This window comes from Mesocricetus auratus, unplaced genomic scaffold (assembly GCF_017639785.1).
Source record: "Mesocricetus auratus isolate SY011 unplaced genomic scaffold, BCM_Maur_2.0 Super-Scaffold_100691, whole genome shotgun sequence".
Taxonomy (NCBI): domain Eukaryota; kingdom Metazoa; phylum Chordata; class Mammalia; order Rodentia; family Cricetidae; genus Mesocricetus; species Mesocricetus auratus.
This window is the reverse complement of record NW_024429267.1, coordinates 40,842,816-40,864,260: the sequence shown is the minus strand read 5'-3', so window position 1 is coordinate 40,864,260 and position 21,445 is coordinate 40,842,816. Positions and strand designations below refer to the sequence as shown.

The 21,445-nt window shown below is 46.0% G+C and overlaps 2 protein-coding genes and 1 non-coding gene across 10 annotated transcripts in view; 2 read left to right on the top strand and 1 right to left on the bottom strand.

Moving 5' to 3' along the window:
• Nucleotides 1–1,231: 1,231 nt before the first annotated feature.
• Nucleotides 1,232–9,762, bottom strand: Anapc13 (anaphase promoting complex subunit 13). Of its 2 annotated transcripts, none has more exons than XM_040739728.1 (3): nucleotides 9,641–9,762; nucleotides 6,098–6,223; nucleotides 1,232–1,466 (listed from the first exon to the last, which is right to left on the bottom strand). In XM_040739728.1, the coding sequence occupies exons 2-3, from the start codon at nucleotides 6,194–6,196 to the stop codon at nucleotides 1,341–1,343; spliced, it is 225 nt and encodes a 74-aa protein (XP_040595662.1). In that variant the 5' UTR covers nucleotides 6,197–6,223; nucleotides 9,641–9,762; the 3' UTR covers nucleotides 1,232–1,340. The 2 variants fall into 2 exon arrangements, with proteins under 2 accessions (XP_040595662.1, XP_040595663.1); XM_040739729.1 differs by having other exon boundaries at nucleotides 9,534–9,668.
• Nucleotides 9,577–21,445, top strand: part of Cep63 (centrosomal protein 63) — a 47,448-nt gene continuing 35,579 nt past the window's right edge. The window contains exons 1-4 of one of the 7 annotated variants that reach the window (XM_013114979.3): nucleotides 9,578–9,714; nucleotides 12,096–12,133; nucleotides 18,081–18,149; nucleotides 18,849–19,026. In XM_013114979.3, the coding sequence (XP_012970433.2) occupies nucleotides 12,105–12,133; nucleotides 18,081–18,149; nucleotides 18,849–19,026 (276 nt within the window). In that variant the 5' untranslated portion in view covers nucleotides 9,578–9,714; nucleotides 12,096–12,104. Of the gene's footprint in view, nucleotides 9,715–9,795; nucleotides 10,066–12,095; nucleotides 12,134–18,080; nucleotides 18,150–18,848; nucleotides 19,027–21,445 lie in introns of those variants that run through there. The other 6 variants (XM_013114981.3, XM_021228344.2, XM_005072026.4 and 3 more) reach the window with 6 other exon arrangements.
• Nucleotides 17,503–17,666, top strand: LOC121137700. Its single transcript, XR_005875011.1, has one exon. It is a non-coding gene; the product is annotated as a U1 spliceosomal RNA (small nuclear RNA).

The following is a 21,445-nucleotide window of genomic DNA, read 5'->3' as shown; positions in this document are numbered from 1 at the left end:
GCAGAGTTTTTCCAGGGTGGGAATTGGTCAGATTTCAATCCCTGAGTTTAGGATGGCTAGATTTCCTGCACAGGGATTGGTTACTTTTCTGCACAGGGATTGGTTAGTTTTCTGCACAGGCTTAGGGTCAGATTTGGCTCTGGTTTCGGGCCCAAAGTGTGATTCTTTGACTGGGGTTGTTTAGCCTTTTGGCTCTAGTTTTATTGGCCAGGGTGTATTTCTTTCACTGGCTGTGATTCCAGGACAAAGTGTGTTTCTTTGGCACTGGTTTCAGGGTCAGGTGCATTTCTTTGGTTCTGGTTGCAGGGCCACAGTGTGCTTCTTTGGCTCTGCTCAGGGTGTGTTTCTTTAGCTGGACCTTTTCCTTACAAATACAGTACTGGCTAGCTCGGTGGTGGTGACACACACCTTTAATCCCTGCACTCAGGAAGCAGAGGCAGGCTGATCTCTGAGTTTGAGACCAACCTGGTCTACAGAGTGAGTTCCAGAACAGCCAAGGCTACACAGAGAAACCCTGTCTCAAAAAACCAAAATAAACAAATGAAGTAAGGCAGTAAGGAGTACAGGCTACTGGCTCCATGGAGTTTTATATTTGAAGGGGCTCTGAGATAGGAGAAGCCATTACTGTTCTGAATAAAAGCAGTTCTCCATTCAAATGCAGACCCTTCTCAGTGGCCCAAAAGCCATACTCACAGACAGGGAGCAGAGGTAACTAACAGTGAACCTGGATAACAACCACACACCACCATGCTACCCAGCCCAGTTTGTTCTAGGGAACAAACTCAGGTCCTGACTAAGCCATCCCCTAACTCCTCAGAGACAACTTTTTAATCTGTACATTTACGCAGAGTCTGAAAACGGTCTGGGGATTTAGGAATGAATGCCGGGCACCAATGAGGGGGGTATCTGCTTGGGGCACACAGCTGCAGGCTACCTCCGCTCAACGCTGCTCACGTGTGACACACACAGGTCTGTGACTCTCTTCGTGTCAGGCTTCCTCTCCATCTTTCCCACTCATATTGTTACTTCCTGTGTTGCGGGACACATGGAAGCAGCTGGGAAGTGTTACACGTTGACAGCAGTGGCACCGGCGCTAAAGGCAAATGTCACACTAGTGAGTGAATGGCTAATCGGAGGCTTCGGGAGCCAACAGTCTGCATTCTGAGAAGTCTCATTTTCTCATGGAGACCATTTTCACACTGCGCTTTGTTGCTAACAAATCAAGTGGGTGCACGTTTTTTGAGTGTTTATTATGCAAAGATCTGAATTCGGAGACAGAGAAGAAACATGCTGTATCTACGTATTTTTGAAAACTCCACCCAAGGGAGAGGAGCCCAGCGTCAGTTTCCAGCGGGTGGGACGTTCTCATGGAGGCACTGCAAGGCCAGGTCTGTCCACTTCATCTCCTGTTCTTTCACAGACTCTGTGGTGCCGCCGTTGTCCTGCTCAGGCTCTGGAAGCTCGCTCTGGAAGGGAAGGACACCCAACAACCGCCATGAGTTTTTCTTCCTGTACATTTTTGAAATGGGTCTCATGTAGCCAGGCTGACCTCAAGCTCACTATGTCACTGCTTTTGCACTGGCAGCGGCTGGGCACGCTACCCAAGCATCCTACCACTGTGCCACCTCCTCAGCCAACCACCTCGAACTCTCTCCTAACTTCCTTTGCCTCCCAGGAGCTGGGATTACAGGTGTGGACTTGGTGTTGAATAGTTACTTCTGAAAGCACAAGAGCATCAGGAATTAAAGTTCGTAAGGTCCTCAGAACAGACAGCATAGCTGATATGCATATTCTAAAGAAAGAGTAAAAATAAACGATGCATGGAAACTACAAGAAGATCTGTTCAGCGTAGCTTGCTTCCCCTTTCAGCATAGAATATTGGGCACTATGACTCTGGTTTTCTTTTTCTTTCTTTTTTTTGACATTGTTAAATGTTATAAAGTTGAACTGTTGAGGGGCTGGAGAGATGGCTCAGAGGCTAAGAGCACCGGCTGCTATTCCAGAGGTCCTGAGTTCAATTCCCAGCAACCACATGGTGGCTCACAACCATCTATAATGAGATCTGGTGCCCTCTTCTGGTGTGCAGACATGCAAGCAGGCAAAACACTGAACACATAATAAATAAATAAATCTTTAAAAAAAAAAGTTGAACTGTTGAAATGTGTTCACTGAAACACTTTTGCTTACACTAATGCTTTACATCTTGCATTTATATTAAAAATTCACACACAAATGAAAATGGAAAAACTGCCATACCTGATTTCTATCCCCTATTTTTTCACTTGCAATCATATACTTAGGTACCTTTTGACCCCATGGGGAAAAAAATCTAACATTCAGAACTACTGATAACAGGAAGAGAATTTTTTTTTTTTTTTTTTTTTTGGTTTTTACGAGACAGGGTTTCTCTGTATTGTTTTGGAGGCTATCGGTCCAGCCCGGCCTCGAACTCACAGAGATCTGCCTGCCTCTGCCTCCCGAGTGCTGTGATCAAAGGCGTGTGCCACTACCGCCTGGCTGAGAAAAAAAAATTTTTTTGAGAATGAAATGTTTCTCCTCATCGTGGACTCTTAATCACGTTCTCTGAGTATGAGGCATGCTAGCTGGATATCTTTGGCATGGGTGGCACACAGGTTGGTATCTTCAGATAGGCCAACCAGATAGGCCTCGCTTGCCTCCTGCAAAGCACCGATAGCTGCACTCTGGAAGCGCAAATCTGTTTTGAAGTCCTGAGCAATTTCTCCCACCAGACGCTGGAAGGGGAGCTTGGGAATCAGAAGTTCAGAATATTTCTGATAGTGTCTGATTTCATGGAGTTCCACAGTACCAGGCCTGTAACGATGAGGTTTCTTCACTCCTCCAGTAGAGGGCGCACTCTTGACAGTGTCTTTTGTAGCCAGTTGTTTCCTGAGTGCTTTACCACGGGTGGATTTGTGGGCAGTCTGCTTTGTATGAGCCATGGTATGAGCACCTCCTTACTTAACCCCCTTCTCCTTCGGCTGGAGCTCGGCAAGCGAGAGGCAGCGCTGGCGTTAGAGAGCGGTGACTCTGGTTTTCTTACAAAAGGCAGTGTGGCAGAAGGGCCAAGGGCAGAGACTGGAGCCCAGACCGCCAGTCATTCACTGGCTTATGAGGTAATTCAAACTCATGGGACCTTTGTTTCCTTTCTCACAAACAGGAGAAAAAAGTAGCTTTTTTCATGTCTCAGACTTTGGTAAAGACAGAATGAGGACATTTAGATGCACCGCTTGGTACCATGTAGGGTGTCCAGTGCTCCACGGCACTCACAGGCATGAGCCAATGACAAGAGACAATTTGTTGGAATGTGTTTTTAAATAGCTATTTCTACCGAGTGGCAGAGTCTAATCTGTGTGCGTTTGGGTTGCCCATTGACGCACTCTCAGCAGCAGAATGCAGCTGTGGGGCAGTTCTGGACCTGCGCTCTAAGGCTCTGCACGTCCCTGATATTGATGTTGAACTTGAGGCAGAGCTGCCAGGAGAACATGCTGGATCACGAGTGCCCAGTCCCAGTCACCCTACCTTCTAGAGACATTCTGTTAACTACCAGACATGTGATCGCCCCTGCACCACCCAGCTCCTGCTAGCCTGCTGGCTCACAGCACAGCACCAGCGAGTCTGGCATTAGTTGCCTGAACTGGTGTGGACCAGAACTCCCCGCTGAGTTATAAAATCATGACCAAACAATTGTTACTGTAAGCTACTATGTTTCAGGACAATCTGTTATGTAGCAAAAGCTGATATACAGATTCCTTTAGATTCAGAAAATTGTATGGCTGGGCAACAGGTGCAGCAGAGGAATTTCCCTCTTTTTCATTCTCTGCCACATAAATGGTCCCTAAAGTTTTCCGTACCAGAGTTCAGCAAGTCACTGCACTTTTCTTGGTGCTGTTCTGGCTTTCCTCCCTTGCCTAGACTGCTGCCCCGCAGTAGCCTCCTACTTGGTGACCCTTGCCCTCTCTTCTAGCAGGCTATCTCCGTCAGTGCTGTGAACGCCACTTTCTGAGAGAAATCTGAGCATGGCAGCCCCACTCCGCAGACCTTTCAGCCCTACATCTCTAGAGGAGGATGCCTGTGTGGGGCACAAGCATCCTCTCGAAAGCTGTGCCCAATTTCCTGCGTCCTGAGTACAAATGTAACTGCCGCATGCTACTTCAGTGTCTCCCACCATGTTTCAAACCCTGGGCCTGTCCCAGGCCTCTCCTCTCTGCGGCAGGACCCTACGGAGCACTATTAAACTCCTGGTTCTTCCCTAAGCACTGCATCTTCTCCCAAGCGTTTCTGCTGCAGGCCAGGCCTCCAGCCACACTCCACTTGGCTATGCATCCCTCGCTTAGTACTGTACTTAGTTACTCAGCACATCCTGCCTCTCCTGATTCCCCACCCCAAACAGGAACTTTATCTTATTCTCAGATAACCCTAGGGCACACAGTAGACTTTATGGAAGTGATTGTTGGATGGGTGGATGGATGGATGGATGGATGGAGAGATGGACAGAAACTTACAGATTTGAGCTTTGCAGACCAAGGCATGAAGTCTGACTTACTAGCTACTAGACTTGGGTTAAGTCTGCCTCTCTGAGCCTACTTTTTTCCTGCCAAATGGAGACACTGCCACCTCCCCTGTGCAGCTGTTTTAAGGATTATAGATAATGGAAGCCTTCACTTCAGTCTATGGCTTAAAACTGGTAATAAATGGCAGCTATAATTCTTTTTTCTTATTCTACTGCTCTGAGCTTGAATTGGGCTGGGACTTGAATATCCACTGCACACATCACCACCTCTTATTCTTGAATGAGCGTGCAGGTGAGCTGAGTATTTTCTTTGCAGACAGCAGTGGCAGGCAATGCTCCAGGACGTCATCCGGTGTTAGCTGCTCTTCTGGCACATGTAGCATGCTGGACAAAGTCCCCAGGCTCTGTTTTTCCTTGTCCTTTGTTAGGATTCTGGGACATCAATAAGAGTTTTAAAAAACATCTACATGGGTAGTGGTGGCGCACACCTTTAATCCTAGTACTCAGGAGGCAGAGGAAGGCAGATCTCTTAGTTTAAGTCCAGCCTGATCTACAGGAAAACCAGGGCTACACAAAGAAACCCTATGTCAAAAACAAACAAAAATCTACAAAAGCAAGTGAGAGATCACTTATCACACTTATAACCTTTCAAGGGATTCTTCCAGAGATCAGCAGAGAAAACCTATTCTTAGAGCTTATATGTCTAAAGTGCAAAGAAGAAATGCTAGGTAGTCTTTAAGCACCCCCTGGAAGCTAGCCTAGGGTGCTTCAGAAATGCCAACAGAGGGCCTGGGAGACAGCTTCAGTGGTTAAGAGCTTACACTGATCTTGCTGAGGACACAGCTGGTTTTCAGCACTCACTTTGGGTGGCTCATAACTGCCTTTAACTCACTCCAAGGGATCCAATACCTTCTTCTGGCCTCTGAGGGTACCTGCGCTTACATGTCTCATCTCCCCATTCTCCAGAAACCCGAGCACACACAAACAGAAACAGGCTGGGGGATGGCTCAGTGGTAAGATCACCTACTACTCTACGGCTCTTCCAGAGGATCCAAGTTTGGTTCCTTGTACCAATGTCAGGTGACTTCTAACCGTCTGTAACTCCATCTTCAGGGATTTGATGCCCTCTTCTGTCTTCCTTCCCACCCACATATCGGTGGCAGACACTCATATACATACAAACATACACATAAAACAAAATAAATTTTAAAACAAAATCAAGCCAAGACTGACAAGCCAGAAGGGAAGCGAGGACAAACATGTTCCTTGCTCCTCGGCATGACGCACTGAACTCATGCTTGGCTCATCTCTGGCTTTGGGTGACACCACATCACGGCTCTGAAAATCTGGGCTCCAGCCTTGAAATGACCCCTAACTAAGGTGATCACACCAGCTGGTGCTCTGAGCCATAAAGAGATGAACTAGCTGTTCTTCAGAGGCTTCTAGATCTAAAGGATGCCACAGCGTGGATTTCCGGGTCCTAGTATTTCCCCTCCCAGCAGCCTCCATGGGGCTTTACCACATTACCTCTCTGAATCATTGTCCTGAGCTTGGGTCACAACCTACCAGTGGGATGGCAACATCCTCGTATGGCAGCTTGTCTTCCCGCCAAGCGTCATCAATCAAATCCAGGATCCTTCCATCCCGTTGTACCTCACTGTCCATTTTCCTGCAGCTTTGTTCTCCTCAGTTCTGTAAGCCAAAGAGGTCATAATGAGGGTACAGTTTTGTCATTGCTGTTTGTTTCCTTTTTTTTTTTTTTTTTGGTTTTTTGAGACAGGGTTTCTCTGTATTGTTTTGGAGGCTGTCCTGGAACTCGCTTTGTAGACCAGGATGGCCTCGAACTCACAGAGATCCGCCTGCCTCTGCCTCCCGAGTGCTGGGATTAAAGGCGTGCGCCACCAACACCCGGCTGCTGTTTGTTTCTTAACACCACCCCAGGAAAGGCCCATCTTATATGGGCCAGGTGACAACATAAAAGACCACCGCTCTTTCCTCTTTAGCTGACGTGGTGTGGAGATGCAGTCTAGCTGACAGACAAGCTCCCAGTGTAATGGAGAACAACACATTTCTGAATAAAGCCCGGGAAGGCCCTGCGTCTAACTGTAGCTTTCTTTCCAATTGTGTACAGTCTTTCCCTGCTTGTAATGTCTTTGACAAGTCTCAGCTCCTGCTCCTGAAGCCCGTCCCCATGATTTGACACAAATCTCCACCTGCCTTGGCTCATACCTGGGCGTTCTTAAGGCACCGGAACCGAGGGAACATCAGGGTGACTCTGAGCTGGAATGTGTAAAGTGACCAACCATAGACCAGCTGGTAACCCTTAAAGCAGGAACAATGTGGGCAGCTGGGCTAACCCAGGAAACCACTTCCTTTCTTAATAGCATCAAGACTGAGTCTGAAAGTAGTATGCCATGATCAGCGGGGGCAGCTCCAGGTTCTGTGTCCCTCTGGGCTTCCTCTTCCTCCTCTCTCTCTCTCTTTCTTGTTTTGCATACAGGGTTTCTCTGTGTAGCCCTGGCTGTCCTGGAACTCACTCTGTAGTTCAGGCTGGCCTTGAACTCACAGACAGCCACCTGCCTCTGCCTCCTGAGTGCTGGGATTAAATGTGTGCACCACCGCTGCCTGGCCCTCCTCTTTTTTGAGACAGAGCTTCAAACTCTGTAGTCAAAAGCCACAGTAAGCTCCTAACCCTCCTGACTCCACCAGTGGGATGCTAGGCGTGGGACATCATATCTGCTTTATGATGTACTGGGAATTGAACCCAGGGCTCTGTATGTACTAGTTAAGCACCCTATCAACTGACCTACATTCCCAGCTGAGGGGGGCTCTGCAGGTATCCAGGTAGGGGAGCAAACTGTGAAGAAATGAGAATGAAAACAGGGTTCATATTGACTTTGGGGAGTCTGACGCCAGTTGGCTTATTCCCAATAAATTTAAGCACAGTACAATTTGGAAAAAAGTGTCCTGGTGTAATACAATCCCCAGTGCACAAAGAAACATAATTACAACAAAACTTGACTCAGGGTACATGTCATTTCTTCCAAGAAGCTGGGTTCTACAGATAGGCTACCTATACTAGCTAAGGGCCTAAGGAAGGGTCTGGCCTGATCTAGATCTCAGTCATACAGATAACATAGAGGACATCTGGGCTATTAGCCACCTCTGGTGTTGGCTGTGGGTGCTTGGGGGAGCCTCTGGCTACATAGATAATGTAAGGGTCATTTACACTATTAGGTTACTTCTGGTCCTGGTTGTGGGAGCTTGATATGGCTGGCCCAACAGATAACACTAATTACCAGGCTATTAACCACTTCCAATTCCCAGCTCCCTGGAAAGAAGAACAAATTTCCATCTTTCCCATTCTAAAGACAATCCTGCATGCTGAACATTCCTAGTCTCCCTGGAGATCTGTAGGTGCAAGGACCTTGGTGTTGTGCTCCCAACACCCAACCCTCTTCCTCCTAAAAAGCAAAAAACATATCTGTGTACATGTGGAAGTCAAAGGACATTTTGGGGTGAATGGTTCTCTTCTTCCACCAGGTGGGTCCCAGAAATTGAACTCAGATGCCACATTTGGCAGGGAATGCTTTTATATCACTAACTATCTTGCTGGCCCTCTTCAATGCTTGGTCCAAGTGCTCCCTGACCATAGATGATTCCTTAGTTTTCTCCTGAAACAGTTGCAATAATTCACAAGACCGGTCATCATGGAGTACTTCTGAGTTTCCGGCTTCCAAGTTTGTTCCCTATCACAAACAAGTCATGCTGTCCTCCCTGCTACAAAGTGGCAACCCAAAGCAGGCCTTGAAAGGTGTAGCTCATTGGCTCTCTCAGGGACTCCTCTGAATCCAAGAGAAGGGAGACTCATGTAAGAAACAACCTTTGGCATTGGAGTCTAACTTTGCCATACAAGCACGCGCTTGCCTCCGACAGTATCGAAGGCAAGCTGGCATTATCCATCTGGTTTGGGGGTGGGGAATGGCTTTTACTTTCAAAAATTAAACAGGAGGGGCTTGGGAGACAACTCAGTGGGCAAAGTGCTTGCTCTGGTGTCCACATAAAAAGCCTGGCACAATGGCACACACTTGCCATCGCAGAGGTGGGAGGCAGAGACGGGAAGATCTCTGGGAGCCTGCCAGGCTAGGCAGTCTAGCTGAATCAGAAAGTTCCAGGTTTAGTGAAAGACTCAAAGTGGAAGCGATAAGAGGCAGACACTGATGTTGACCTCTGACCTCTACACTCACTCCTCACTCCACCTCTAGACACAAACTTCACCACACAATTATGCAAAAAGTGGTCAGCTCCTCCTGCCACCTAGGAACCAGGAGGCCACTTATCGTGTTGCAACCTGGCATGCTTGTCAGTCACCTCCTGCTCTTCTTCATCGGTAATGCTTGGCCATTCTTCCAAACCCAACGCGGACGTCAGGTCTTTGGGTGAGACACTCAGGTTCTCCCTTTACACTGCCCCAAGCCCTTACCGCACATTATAACCTCTCCAGGTTTCTCAAATGTATTTTTTTTTTTACACGCGTACTCTTCTCTTTCTAGCGCAATCCCCACGCCCAATAATACAAAGCTCTCAGCTCTCAGGTTGCCTCCCTTAGACCCCAGGCTGAGCGTAGTTCCAACAGCCCTTCTCTTCACCAGTCCCCTAGATCTCTGGGGACAATGCGTGATAACAGGGGAGCTTATCACACTGTCCAGACATCTCCTTTTACTTATTAGATGCGTACGTTCTCTGCATTTCGAAATCTACAGTTTTGTAAATGTATTTCTAAGCTAAAAGGCACGGCGCCGACACAAAAATTGGTCCGCGCGGGCCACCATCCTGAGTCACTAGACGCAGAGCCGCCCGCAGTCGCCGCTTCCGGCCCGGAGGCTGGAGATACCACTTGCGGAAGTGTAAAGGGGAGGTGGAGCGTCGCCATGCGGGCATCCTCCCGCTTCGCACTGCGTGCAATAAGAAAGTGGCTCTGAAGGTCAGTTGGAGCACTTGCCTGCGCTTCTGAGAGCACTGGACGCCCGAAGCCTAGTGCGGACGCTGGGACACTTTCCGAAACCCGGGCCGCCGGCGCGAAAAACAAAAACAAAAAAAACCCCTTACCCACAGCGCGGGAATCGGCTTCCTCCCGGTCTCCTGGTCACGTGACCCGCCGCGCTCTCATACCCCGTATGTAGGTGAGTTCATTCGCTGCTGGGGGGGCGGGGCGGGACGAACGTCAAGTTGTTGGGCCGCGCGCGCGCGCGCCCCCGAGGAACGGCGAGCTGGCTCCGGGGGCGCGCTCGGCCGGGGGGCGCGCTCTGTAACCGCCTGCGTGCCCCAAAGACCGGCCAGCCGCAGCTTGTTGTGGTTCGGACGCGGCCCTGGCCACCGTGGTGCCGCTAGCTTCCCGGCCTCATGGCCCGCGGCCGCTGCCCGTTGCTGGCCGCCTGCAGCCTGGTCCTCTACTGCCCGCCTGCAGCTGCTCGGGCACCGCACCCCTAGGTTTCTCCGACTACTCCATGAGCAGCTCCGCGCCGGCCGGCCAGGTGCTGCGGCCTCGGCGGAGGCGTGCGGGAGGGCGGGGTGTGGGCTGCCGCTGCCGCCGCCGCCGGACCAGGCTTTAGGGTTAGCAGCTCAGCGGGGAGCCCGCAGGGTTCCCCGGTAAAGTTAGTAGGAGAGGTGCGGAAGCGTGGCGGGAACCCCTGATGCAGGGGAATTGCAGATGGCCGCACGCCTTTAAGTACAGCATCGGAAACAAGATTGGGAGAGTGGAAGTTTGGAAAGGGCAGTTCCATAAGGCTTTAACCACGGAGGCACTTGACAGTGAATCTAGATTGCAAATAGGGCTTTTGCCCTGTACAAAATCGCGGAGTTAGAGCAGGCCGTTGTCTCATTTATAGACTTTACCCTTGCCCAAAATACACCCTCCCTACTCACCGTCTGCTCTCCCTGTAAGTCAGGGTCTTATTATGAAGCCCCAGCATTTGGGAGGCAGAGGCAGGTGGATCTCTGAGTTCGAGGCCAGCCCGATCTACAAAGCAAGTTCCAGGACATCCAGGGCTGTTACAAGTTACACAGAGAAAACCTGGGGGGGGGATGGGATGGGGGAGAAAGCCCTGACTGGCCAGGAACTCACTATGTAGAACAGACTGGCCTCAAACTCACAGAAATGGGCCTGCCTCTGCCTCCTGGGTTAAGGATTGTGCCACCTCGATTGGCTTTCTAAGCTGACTTTCTTGAGGCTAATTTAGATTTTTAAAATTGATTTAGTAAAGCAGGCGCTCAACTTCTCGAATACCCACATTTAGTTTTAATTTTGTGTTTAGTTTATACTTGTATGTAAGTAAAGGATCAATGGATATAAATTATCTTTAGCTATTTACACTTACTCTTTTTTTGTTTTGTGGTGTGTGTGTGTGTGTGTGTGTGTGTGTGTGTGTGTGTGTAACAGACCTAGCTGTTCGGGAACTTGCCTTGTAGACCAGGCTGGTCTCGAACTTAGAGAGATCCTCCTGCCTCTGCCTCCCGAGTTCTGGGATTAAAGGCGTGTACCACCACGACAAAATCTGTAGCTTAATGTATGACGAAACAAGTTTTCTTATTTGGAATTCAGCACCATCTTCAGGTTAATTTTTGCCCCATGTTCCTTGTCTTTTAGTGATTAGTAAAGGAGGCTGTAAAACTAAAATGGATTAAATAAACTCGGACACACAGCCATTTTAAATGTGTGCATACTGAAGTTTTAACAACTATAGATATTGTTAAGTATGCCAGTGTTGCTTCCTCCTGTGGGGCAGTAGAGGACCCTTGCTTAGCCTCTCTGCTCTCAAGTACTGTGTAGGAGCTTACAGTGACAGCGTTAGTCCACATTGCCATAGCTAAGATGCTTCCCATGCCAAGGGCTAGATTTGGTTTTACAAAACCATAGTATTCCTTTTTTAACAGTACAAATTTATAAAACATATACAATGTCAGTATCCAGTGGGATCAGGTTTCTCCAACTACTCTACATGTGCTATTTTAAATGAAATAAAAAATGGTCCCCCACTTGCATTAGTCACATTGGAAATACCCAGCAGTCACAGGTTGCCCAGTGGCTACTGTTTCAGTAATGCAGATAAAAATGTTTCCATAGTCACAGAAAGCTCTGTTGAAATACAGTGATCAGAAGTGTTAGATTCAACCTTTTTTTTTTTTAATGGGAGGTGCAAGAAAATATGGTAGATGTAGGTTCTATATTACGAAAATTATCTGCTGCATTATCAGGGAGACATGTAATGCCTGAGTCATCCCATCTGGGATGTTGCAGTTGAGCTGTGTAGCGGTTCCTGTGCTGTCAGCATGATTGTTGAAGAGCCTTTCAGTTAATAGGGAGGCCTTTCTCTCACGGCCAGCAGTGCCTGGGTCTGTTACTGCACTGCAGCCAGACTGGTGGTTTCTAGTTGGGCCATGTCCTCAGTGCTCGAGTAGCCGGCACTCCTCAAGAATTTGCCTCCCACAGCTCTCTGACTGCCCTGAAATACAGTTAGGACAGAAAGGGCAAGAAGAATGCTTAACTCTGTTCCTTTCTTTTCAGACTACAGCCATGAATTGGTGGCCTGGCAACCTTCAAAGGTAAACTGAAGGCTTTACCTTTAAAACCAACAGATAGACTTTAATATATGTAAATCTGTGGCCTAGCAACCTCCAGAGGTAACCTGAGGGCTTTACCTTTAAAAACAAACCAAATAGACTTTAATGTGTCTAAATTGTTTGAACATGTTGCATTTTTTTGATACCCCAAATTGTTTTGTTTTTAGCCAGTGGAAACCCTTCAAGATCCATAGTTTTGATAGCTTCCCCCTTCTGGTCTTGCTTTAGCTGGGTTTTATATAGTCCAGGCTGGCCTTGAACTTGCTCTGTAGCCAAGGATGATCTTGAATTTAGGATTTTCCTGCCTCTACTTCCCAAGTGCTAGGATTACAGGTGTGTTACCAGTAGCAGACTAGCGTCAGCCCCATCTCCTCCACCATGATTATTTCCCTCCTTACAGGTATACTGTTTCTCAGTTTGTTCTTAGTAAATAAGTACCCCAAATACACTTCCTTCTTTTTACTGTTTGTATCTTGCTGTTTTTATCTTCTAACAGATCCTTCCATAAAGGATGTAGTGACTGTTACCTCTTTTTACAGCTTCATAGTGTTCTCAGTGAATGAACGTGTAGTAAGTTTCATAGTTTATAAATAATGTATTTTTCCAGTAAGCAAGACTAAGCATCTTTTCATTAAATAAGGTCATTTGCATTTCCTTTTCTGTTGACTGATTGTTCCTATCTCCTACCTATTTTCCTATACCTGTCTTTTTTTTAAAACTTTTTGAAAGTTATATCTTTAGTAATTAACTTTTTGTAGTAAAACTCTTTTTTTATTTTTTGGTTTTTGAGACAGGATTTCTCTGTGTAGCTCTAGCTGTTCTGGAACTTGCTCTGTAGACCAGGCTGGTCTCTAATTCAGAGATCCACCTTCCTCTGCCTCCTGAGTGCTACAATTAAAGGTTGGTGCCACCACTACCTTGTGTAAAACTATTTCTAAGGCTTTCCTTGTGGATTTTTCCATTTAAAAGTTTAAGTAGTCGTATTTCTTAGTCTTTGTAATTTTTCTTCCTAATTTTGGTCACAGTTTGGCAGCCTTTTAAAACTCTCATCTTTATTTTGAAAAATTTCTCTAGTTTACCACCTCCTGGCCCATAAAGGGGAGCTTTTTGATAAACAAGGAACAGTGTTGATTGTTTTTGGAAGAGTCCAGCTTATTAGTGTAGTGTGTCTGTCACAGCCATAACGTGGTCCTGACAGGAATCCCTGTTCTCCTTTAAGGTGATGTAACGTGGCATGGCCCGTCTCTTAGCATCACACATTTACACATTACTCAGTTTTTTCTTCCTGCGTCCCATTTTGTAGTGTGATCATTGATATATACTCTGGATATCCCCTTCACCTGTAAGGGGAGAGGTTTATGAGAGGCCTGTGGTGCCTTCTGCCCCTTAAGTCCCAGTGTGCTAGCGGATTTCAGAGCTTTGGCATGATCAGGCCTCCTGTTCCTGCTCTTTCAACCCTGACACTAAAGTGTGTGTTTCCTGCTCCCTGGGCTGGATGCTAAAAATCTGTATCCCCTTTAAGCTCTCAGGTCCAGGTTTGCCTGACTGAAATCAGCTCTCAAGGGACACTAGTCCCCTCAGGATATGGCTCTGGCAGGCCTTGACTTCTCTTTCATTCTCGCTGTCTGCTAAAAGCCGGTAGATTACATTCCTGAAGACACCAAGGTCTAGTCTCTTATTTGGCTACTTCCTCTTCCTGAGGCTGAACACTAAGGTCCAGCTACTGAAGTATTGAAGTCCAGAAATCAAAAGCCCCCGTGACTCACTTGATTAACATGCCCAAATAAAATTAAACACCTGATCCTAACACAGGGTTTCCCGTTTTACCTTATAAACCACCATTTGCCTGTGGGTCACCTCTGTCTCCTCTCTATCTAGAGGCAATCCTTTGTCTTCTGGGACAAATTTCCCTGTCTCCTCCCTTGTCCCCTTCCCCCTTCCCCTCATCCTCCATCTCCTGTCTTTGTCTCTTATTCCCTGCCCTCTGTTCCTCTGGGACAAATAAATCTCCTTTGTGCTGAGAACTTGGTCTTGGGTCCTGAGCTGGTACTTTCCCTTTCAGCCTTCAAAGGCTGTTGTGAATACCGAGTTCTGCCTGTTGGTGGCTGTGGAGCCCATGTAAGCATTTGATGTTGATAAGAATCATCGAACATGTTTTACTTAAATCTGTATTGGATATTAGGGACACGGAATACTCTGCTACACAGTCTTGTGTCACATGGCACCATCAAAGAGGAAGAAAGTAACTTATCTGGAGTGAATGAAGGTCATGCCAGTTAAGGACGGAATCAGGGATGTTGCTGTGAGAAACTGAAGACAACCAAATGTCCATGGGAAATCTGAGTCCTCAAAGCTTAGCGGATCCTAGAGAATGGAAACTGGTGCAGAGGGTGTTGCTAAAGAAACACGCCTCACGTTAGCAGGTGGTGTTTTCAGGGCATGTTGCTGGTCTTCTGTGCCCGTTTTAAAGTAGAATTCCTTTGTCTCAAGCCCTAGGATTTCAGTTTGAGCGGTGGCTCTCCTTACACCTCAACAGCTTTATCACAAGTGCTGCTGCCACCTAGTGGCCACAAAGCGATATGCTTCACTTTTATTGTTTCCAGGTCCTGTTAAGCATAAGAAGGCCCAGCGATACAAAAGATGGCACATTGCTTGGACCAGAGGGTCACATTGCCTGGCTTGAACTTCAGGAATGTAACCTGTAGCTTTCCATAATCAAGTCACCTTGCCCTCTTGCCTGTTTCCTCAAAGCGATAGCGCATATATGTATGTATGTGTATATATATATATATATATATATATATATATATATATATATATTCTCAGTTTACAAGTCTGCCTGCCTCTACCCACTGAACACTGGAAGTAAAGGTGCTACCATGCCTGTCTGTTTGTTTAAAAGGACTCTTGTATTCCTTTAAAGTAGCACGAAGCTGACTGTCCTTTCACAAATGGCTTTTCTCACATGGAATGAGTACAGTGTATTTGTCACCTGTATATATATATGGTCAGGGATATGTTGGGTCCCCTGGAACTGGAGTTATAGACAGTTGTGAGCTGCCATGTAGGTGCTGGGAATTGAACCAGGACCAAGTCCCCCCCCTCCCCCATATCAAGACTGAGCAAGGTATCCCATCATAAGGAATGGGCTCCAAAAAGCCAGTTCATGCCCCTCAGATAGGACCTGATACCTCTGCTAGGAGTCCCTCCAACAGATCAAGTCCCATAACTGTCACCCACATTTGAGGGTCTAGTTCAGTCCCATGCAGGTTCCCCGGCTGTCAGTCCACAGTCTGTGCGCTCCTGCTAGCTCCCCTCAGCTGTCTCTGGTTTTCCCCGGCATGGTCTTGACCCCCCTTGGTCATATGATCCCTCCTCCTTCCCTCCAACTGAACTCCAGGAGCTCAGCCCAGCCCAGTGCTGGGTCACTGCATCTGCTTCTATCAGTTACTGGATGTAGGTTCTATGATGACAGTTAGGGTGTCACTCATCTGATTAAAGGAGAAGGCCAGTTCATACATCCTGTCCACTATTGCTGTGAGTCTTAGCTGGGGTCATCCTTGTGAATTCCCGAGAATTTCTCTAGCACCAGGTTTCTCCCTAACCCATCAAGCTAGCTCTTTCATTGCTCTCTCCCTCCATTCTTGATCTCTCATTTTTCCATCCCCCATCCCCTCTCTTCTACCCCTCTCCCGGTTTACCCAGGAGATCTCAACTATTTTCCCTTCCTGGGCCCTCCATGTGTGTCCCTCTTAGGGTCCCCTTTTTACCCAGCTTCTCTGGGGTTGTGGACTGTTGCCTGGTTATCATTTGCTTTATATCTACTATCTACTTATAGCACCTGTCTTTTACAAGAGTACAGAAGATAGAACATGTAAGAGGCAGGCAGATAAGGTGAATAGTCACTAAGGTTTAGCATCTATTATACACATTGTTAGTTATTAAGCAGTGTCATACATAAATGCCAACAAATTATATATTAAGTAGCTCACTCACTATTTAAGAATAACATGACCTAAAGAGGTATAATTTTGAGAATAATTTTGAGAAATAATTACAAAGATGAAATACATGCTTTGCAGTTACTGCTCGTAAGTTCATTTTACAGACGGAACAACTGAAGTCCAGCAACACGTAGCTGGTTAGTTGCAGAGCAGAGCTGCTTTATGGGCCTCTGTCTGTGTTGATCTATTGCCTTCCATTTCTGGAGCAGAGCAAAGGCAGGGCATAGGAGACACTGTAATTTGACTGTCACTGTGGTTTGGAGAAAGTGGAGTTGAATGTGGATTCCTTTCATTTAGGGTTTTACTTTGGGTCGTGGTGAAAAAATCAGCACACCAGCTGGAGGAAAGAGCCCTCCGCCACATCGTGCGTCCTTGTGAGGACATGTAGAAATGGGTGCAGACACAGCATGCTGCTGTGCTTTTCCAGTCTGCTCATCTTCCACTCTGTCTCTGGAGTCTTCTGTGTGTCCTTTGTCCCTACAATCATTGCCAGGGATGTGAACATTTTTGTTTCTGTCTTAGTTCCACACTGGGATATTCCTTGGGAAGGAGCATACCTTTTCTTACTATCTAGAGAACAGTCTGTACAACACTGAATTTGTTGAATAAAGTAATCTACCTCTCAGAGAAATACAATTTTTGGGAAAGCACTAGGACAGAGGAACTGAATGTCTACACTCTAACCTTTAGCTAGTTTAGGGTTGAAACTTCCGAAGCGTAAGGAAAGGGAACAGCTTTCTTCTTTAAAATTTATTTTATGTGTATGAGTGTTTTGCTTGCATATATGCTCATCATGTGTATACATGGCGTCAGTGGAGGCCAGCAGAGGGTGTTAGAGCCCCTAGAACTGGAGCTACAATTGTGAGTGGCCATGTAGGTTCTGAGAACTGAACCCAGGTCTTCTGGAAGAGCAGCAAGTGCTCTTGACGACGACTGAGCCATCTCTCCAACCCCTGAGCAGGGAGTTTAACCTCTTTATAATGGCTCTAGTTTTAAAAATCAAGAAACCTATGCTTAAAACAAGCAAAACAAACAAACAAAAAACCCCCTATGCTATGTGAGTGGAAAATTGTGCTTTCTTCTCATCAGTGTCCGGGTTTACTCCTCTCATTGTGTAAAGAGGTTTGTGTAAATGTCCCTTGAGAGCAGATACTTCCCACCCTTACATTCTTTAAGAATTAGGCATAGAAGAGCTAGAGGGGTAGCTCAGTGGTTAAGCACATGTACTGTTCTTGAAGAGGACAGAGCTTGGTTCCCAGCACCCAGATCTGGTGGCTACAATGCCTCTGGCCTCTGTGGGTACCCAAGCATGTGTACCCATTCATGCATAAACACACACAGAAAAAATTACTTACCTGGCAGGGGAGATACCATGATCATGAAGGTGGTTTTCCCAGGGTGAGGCTTACCATTGTACTCCAGATGTGCTAACCCCTGCGATTTCCCCAAATGCAGGGAAACTTGACTGCATAATTTGTGGTAGTTGGGGACTATGTTCATGCTCTCCCCTGGGGGGAAAAATAAATCTCAACAACAAAAACAACAAAAGAAAGAAACCCTGGGGTGGCAGCTGAACCTCTCTGAGTTCAAGGCCACTCTGGTCTACTTAGCATAGCTGGTTCCAGGCCAGCCATGGCTACATAGTGAGACCCTGTCTCAAAAATTAAGTTAAATTCAACAATAAATAAAAAAGGCCTAGAACAATGAGGCATTTCATTGATTTTGCAGGATAGTGTCAGAAGCAATTAGGACTTTGTTATCTTTGACTGTACTGGTGCTAGCATTTCTTAAATGGTATTCCTTGCTCCACAGCCGCCTTACTGCTTTGTGTTTTCTCACTGAGGTTCTGCTTTCCCTCACATTAGGTTGGAATGTTGGAATTCAAACAGTGACTTTTCTCACTCTCTCCTTTCTCTTCCCCCCAGTTGCCAAAACAAAGGGGATTTGGCTATGGAGGCTTTGTTGGAAGGAATACAAAACCGGGGGCATAGTGGGTAAGTTTGCTTTTAACTGCGAGCTTCTGGTGCATTTTAAAAGCTTATTTGGTTCTGTTAAGCAGATGCTAGGCTGAGCCACTGCACACTTGTGGATGGCATCCCTCCCTGTATCATTTGGCCTAGCAGTACCTGGGGGACTCTTGCTTCTATCCTAATATGAGTTTTCTCCTGCAGCTCAGCGGGCATCAGTGGGTGGAGAGCAGTGAGGTAGGCTGCAGTGTGTTCATAACAGTTGAAAAAAATGATTGCAATAGATCTTGCTAAAGGATCAATTTTTCAAAACATTTTTTTAAAGTATCTTTTCCTGCACAATAACCTGTGTGCTGCCAAGGCCATTTGTTTTGGCCAAAGGAGACATGCCATTGGTTTGCCTGGATTCTCCAAAAAGTGTCCCAAGAATGTCCCAGAAGGCATGGTTAATAGTAGTGAAAGTCTCAGTTGGAAAGCCATATGTAAAACGTCCATCTGTGTTTCACCAAGTGACTTCAGCTTTAGTTACTCATTAGAGGAGAGCAGAGTATTCTGTGGAGGAAGCAGCTGTCTGTAGTATAGGACAGCATGCAGTATAGGACAGCAAGGGTGTAGACATCCTAGTTGTTGCTTCTGTAATGGCTTAGTTCTTCAGATAGATGACAAACCATGAAAGATGAGAAACCACTTAGGCACCCGTGGTGTTTGGTCTCTTGGTGTTTGTAGGGGATTTCTGACATCCTGTGAAGCAGAACTGCAAGAGCTCATGAAACAGATCGATATAATGGTAGCTCATAAGAAATCTGAGTGGGAGGGGCAGACGCACGCCCTGGAGACTTGTTTGGACATCCGTGACCGGGAGCTGAAGACCCTGAAGAGTCAGCTGGACATGAAGCACAAAGAGGTAGATGGCTGCTTCACTTTTCTTGTTATTTTCACGTCTGGTTTTTAAATCATGCAGGGTTCTGTATGCCCGTGTTCAAGCTTGAATATAATACCATTGGAGCAACCCATGCCCCAGTACCCTTGATTCACTCTCTTGGTAGTTCGATCTTTTGTACTAAACGTGCTTCTTAAATGTTTGTTAAAGAAAGCGTTTGCTTACCAAGAGAGTTTCTTTTTTCTTTTTTGGTGTTTATTCTAATATTTATGGTTTCTTTTAGGAGAAACTTTATTATGAAGGTGTACTAATATTAATATTTATTTCAAGGACCATTTTACTTTGGACACATATAATACATACTTTCTGTAAGAAAGTGACAGAGGAGATTGGGGATATGGCTTTGTTAGTTGTTTACTGTACAAGCCTAAGGCTCTGAGTTTGCATCCCCAGAGCTCAAGCAATGGAGTTGAGTATGGTGGTGTACCTCTGTAACCCTAGCACACAAAGAAAATGGAAGAAGGGGTTATATAATTTTTGCATACTTTCATCATATTACATGTATTAACACCACCAAGTTTAGTAAGGAGTTGTTTTTTTGTCTTTTCTTGTAAGGGTAGGTAAAAAACAAAATTGAAGACTCGGGGTATGGTTTAGCTGTAGAATGCTTATCTCCCCAGGCCCCCAAAAACCACAAAACACCAAGAAGAATTGAGTCCTTGCTTTTAACCATTTGCCTCTTTTGTTAGAGTTAACAAGTCAAGGCTAGGGAAGCAGCTCAGTGATGGAGTGTTTGGCGTGTGCACAGTCCTGGCCAGGACCTCCAGCACTGTAAGCTAAGCTAAGGAAGCCTATTTCACACGGACCTTTGTTTAAAACTAAGAGATAACCACCAGATGGTGGTGGTGTACATCTTTAATTCCAGCACTGAGAGGCAGAGGCAGAGGCAGGCAGACCTCTGTGAGTTCGAGGCCAGCCTAGTTTACAGAGTGCCAGGGCTACCCAGAGAAACCCTGCCTTGAAAAACCAAGCAAAAGCAAAATAACTAAGGAAGAAGAAGGAAAATAAAATAATTTGCAGTCCCACTATCTGCTGATATTGGTAGTGTAGGGGGAAGTTTAAAGACTATTTCCTGATTTATTTCTCATAACAGCTGGTACAATAGAAGAAAAACACTGGGTACTGGAAGGAAAGCAGAAAGGATTGCAGGTACAAGCATTGTCCCTAAGTTTCCATACAAGCCAGTCTTGGAAGGACAGGGCTGTAGGAAGATGCTAGCCCCAAACCTCATTCTCATCCTGCCAGACTTGTCCGTGTGGGATCTGCCCTCATCAAGGCCAACACAAGTTGACTGCTATGCTCAGTATACTTCCAGGATTGTGGAACACGAATTGTGATTTGGTTGATAATACTGTATATATGTATCAAATTTTCAAAGAATTAAAAAGTTATGTCCTAGTGGTTCGCCATTTGCATTTAGAGTCAAATAGCACTTTAGTAATATTGGTTATATCAAATTTAGATTTCTGCAAATGGTATTCGCTCATCTAGAGTTGATTCTAAAGTTTATTAGATTTTTTTAGAATACAATTTACACCGAGATAGGGAAGGTGATGAGAAAGCATACCAAATGACAGTCACTTTGGATAAAAAAGCCAAAGTAACAACAATCACCTCCCTCAACAATCAGCTTAAGAGCATTGGCTGTTCTTTCAGAGAACCCAGGTTCATTTCCTAGCACTTATATGGTGGCTAACAGCTGTCTGTAATTCCTGTCCCAGAAGATCTGACACCTTCTTCTGGCCTCCATGGGCACTAGGCATGCATGTGGTGCATAGATACATGCAGGAAAACACCATACACATATGCGAATAAACAGACAGACAAATAAGTAAAACAACTTGAGTAGACACATCTGCTTTTCTGGGAGCTACTGTGGCTTCTTCTTCACTTCTCCCAGGGCAAGACAGAAGCAGTTATGCTCAGTAATTGATGTGACACTGTTTCCTGGTTCAGAAAACCACTGTATATATTGATGTCTGGGTTGTTTATTTTGTTAAAATCCACAAAAGAAACTGACATTTGTGATTGTGAGACTATTACTCCACTCTGAGGCTAAGTCTGGACTTATTCCTCTGACTTCGTTCCATACCAAGGGTATTGTTACCATTATGTAATTGCTTCAAAGAGAAAGTGGATTGAATGGAAGGCTCCCAGGTAAGGATTTTAAGATTTCCCGAGTTTGGCATGGGATATCTAGGAAATTTAGAATTGCAGCTATCTCGTTAACTTGTTGCTTCCTTGATTGGGTTGTTGGAAATTAAGTTTCTAGACATATGTACTTCTGTCCGGCACCAATAATGGGACACTATGTGTTTCATTAACACACTAATTTTAGGGCTCGGGCAATGGTTTGGTGGATAAAATGCTTGCTGTGTAAGCA

Excerpts from the sequence above, each read along its gene's own strand:
- Anapc13 (XM_040739728.1), bottom strand. The coding sequence starts at position 6,196 with ATGGACAGTGAGGTACAACGGGATGGAAGGATCCTGGATTTGATTGAT. Across the intron at positions 1,467-6,097 it reads AGGATGTTGCCATCCCACTG|AGCGAGCTTCCAGAGCCTGA; the intron begins GTAGGTTGTGAC and ends CTTCCCTTCCAG.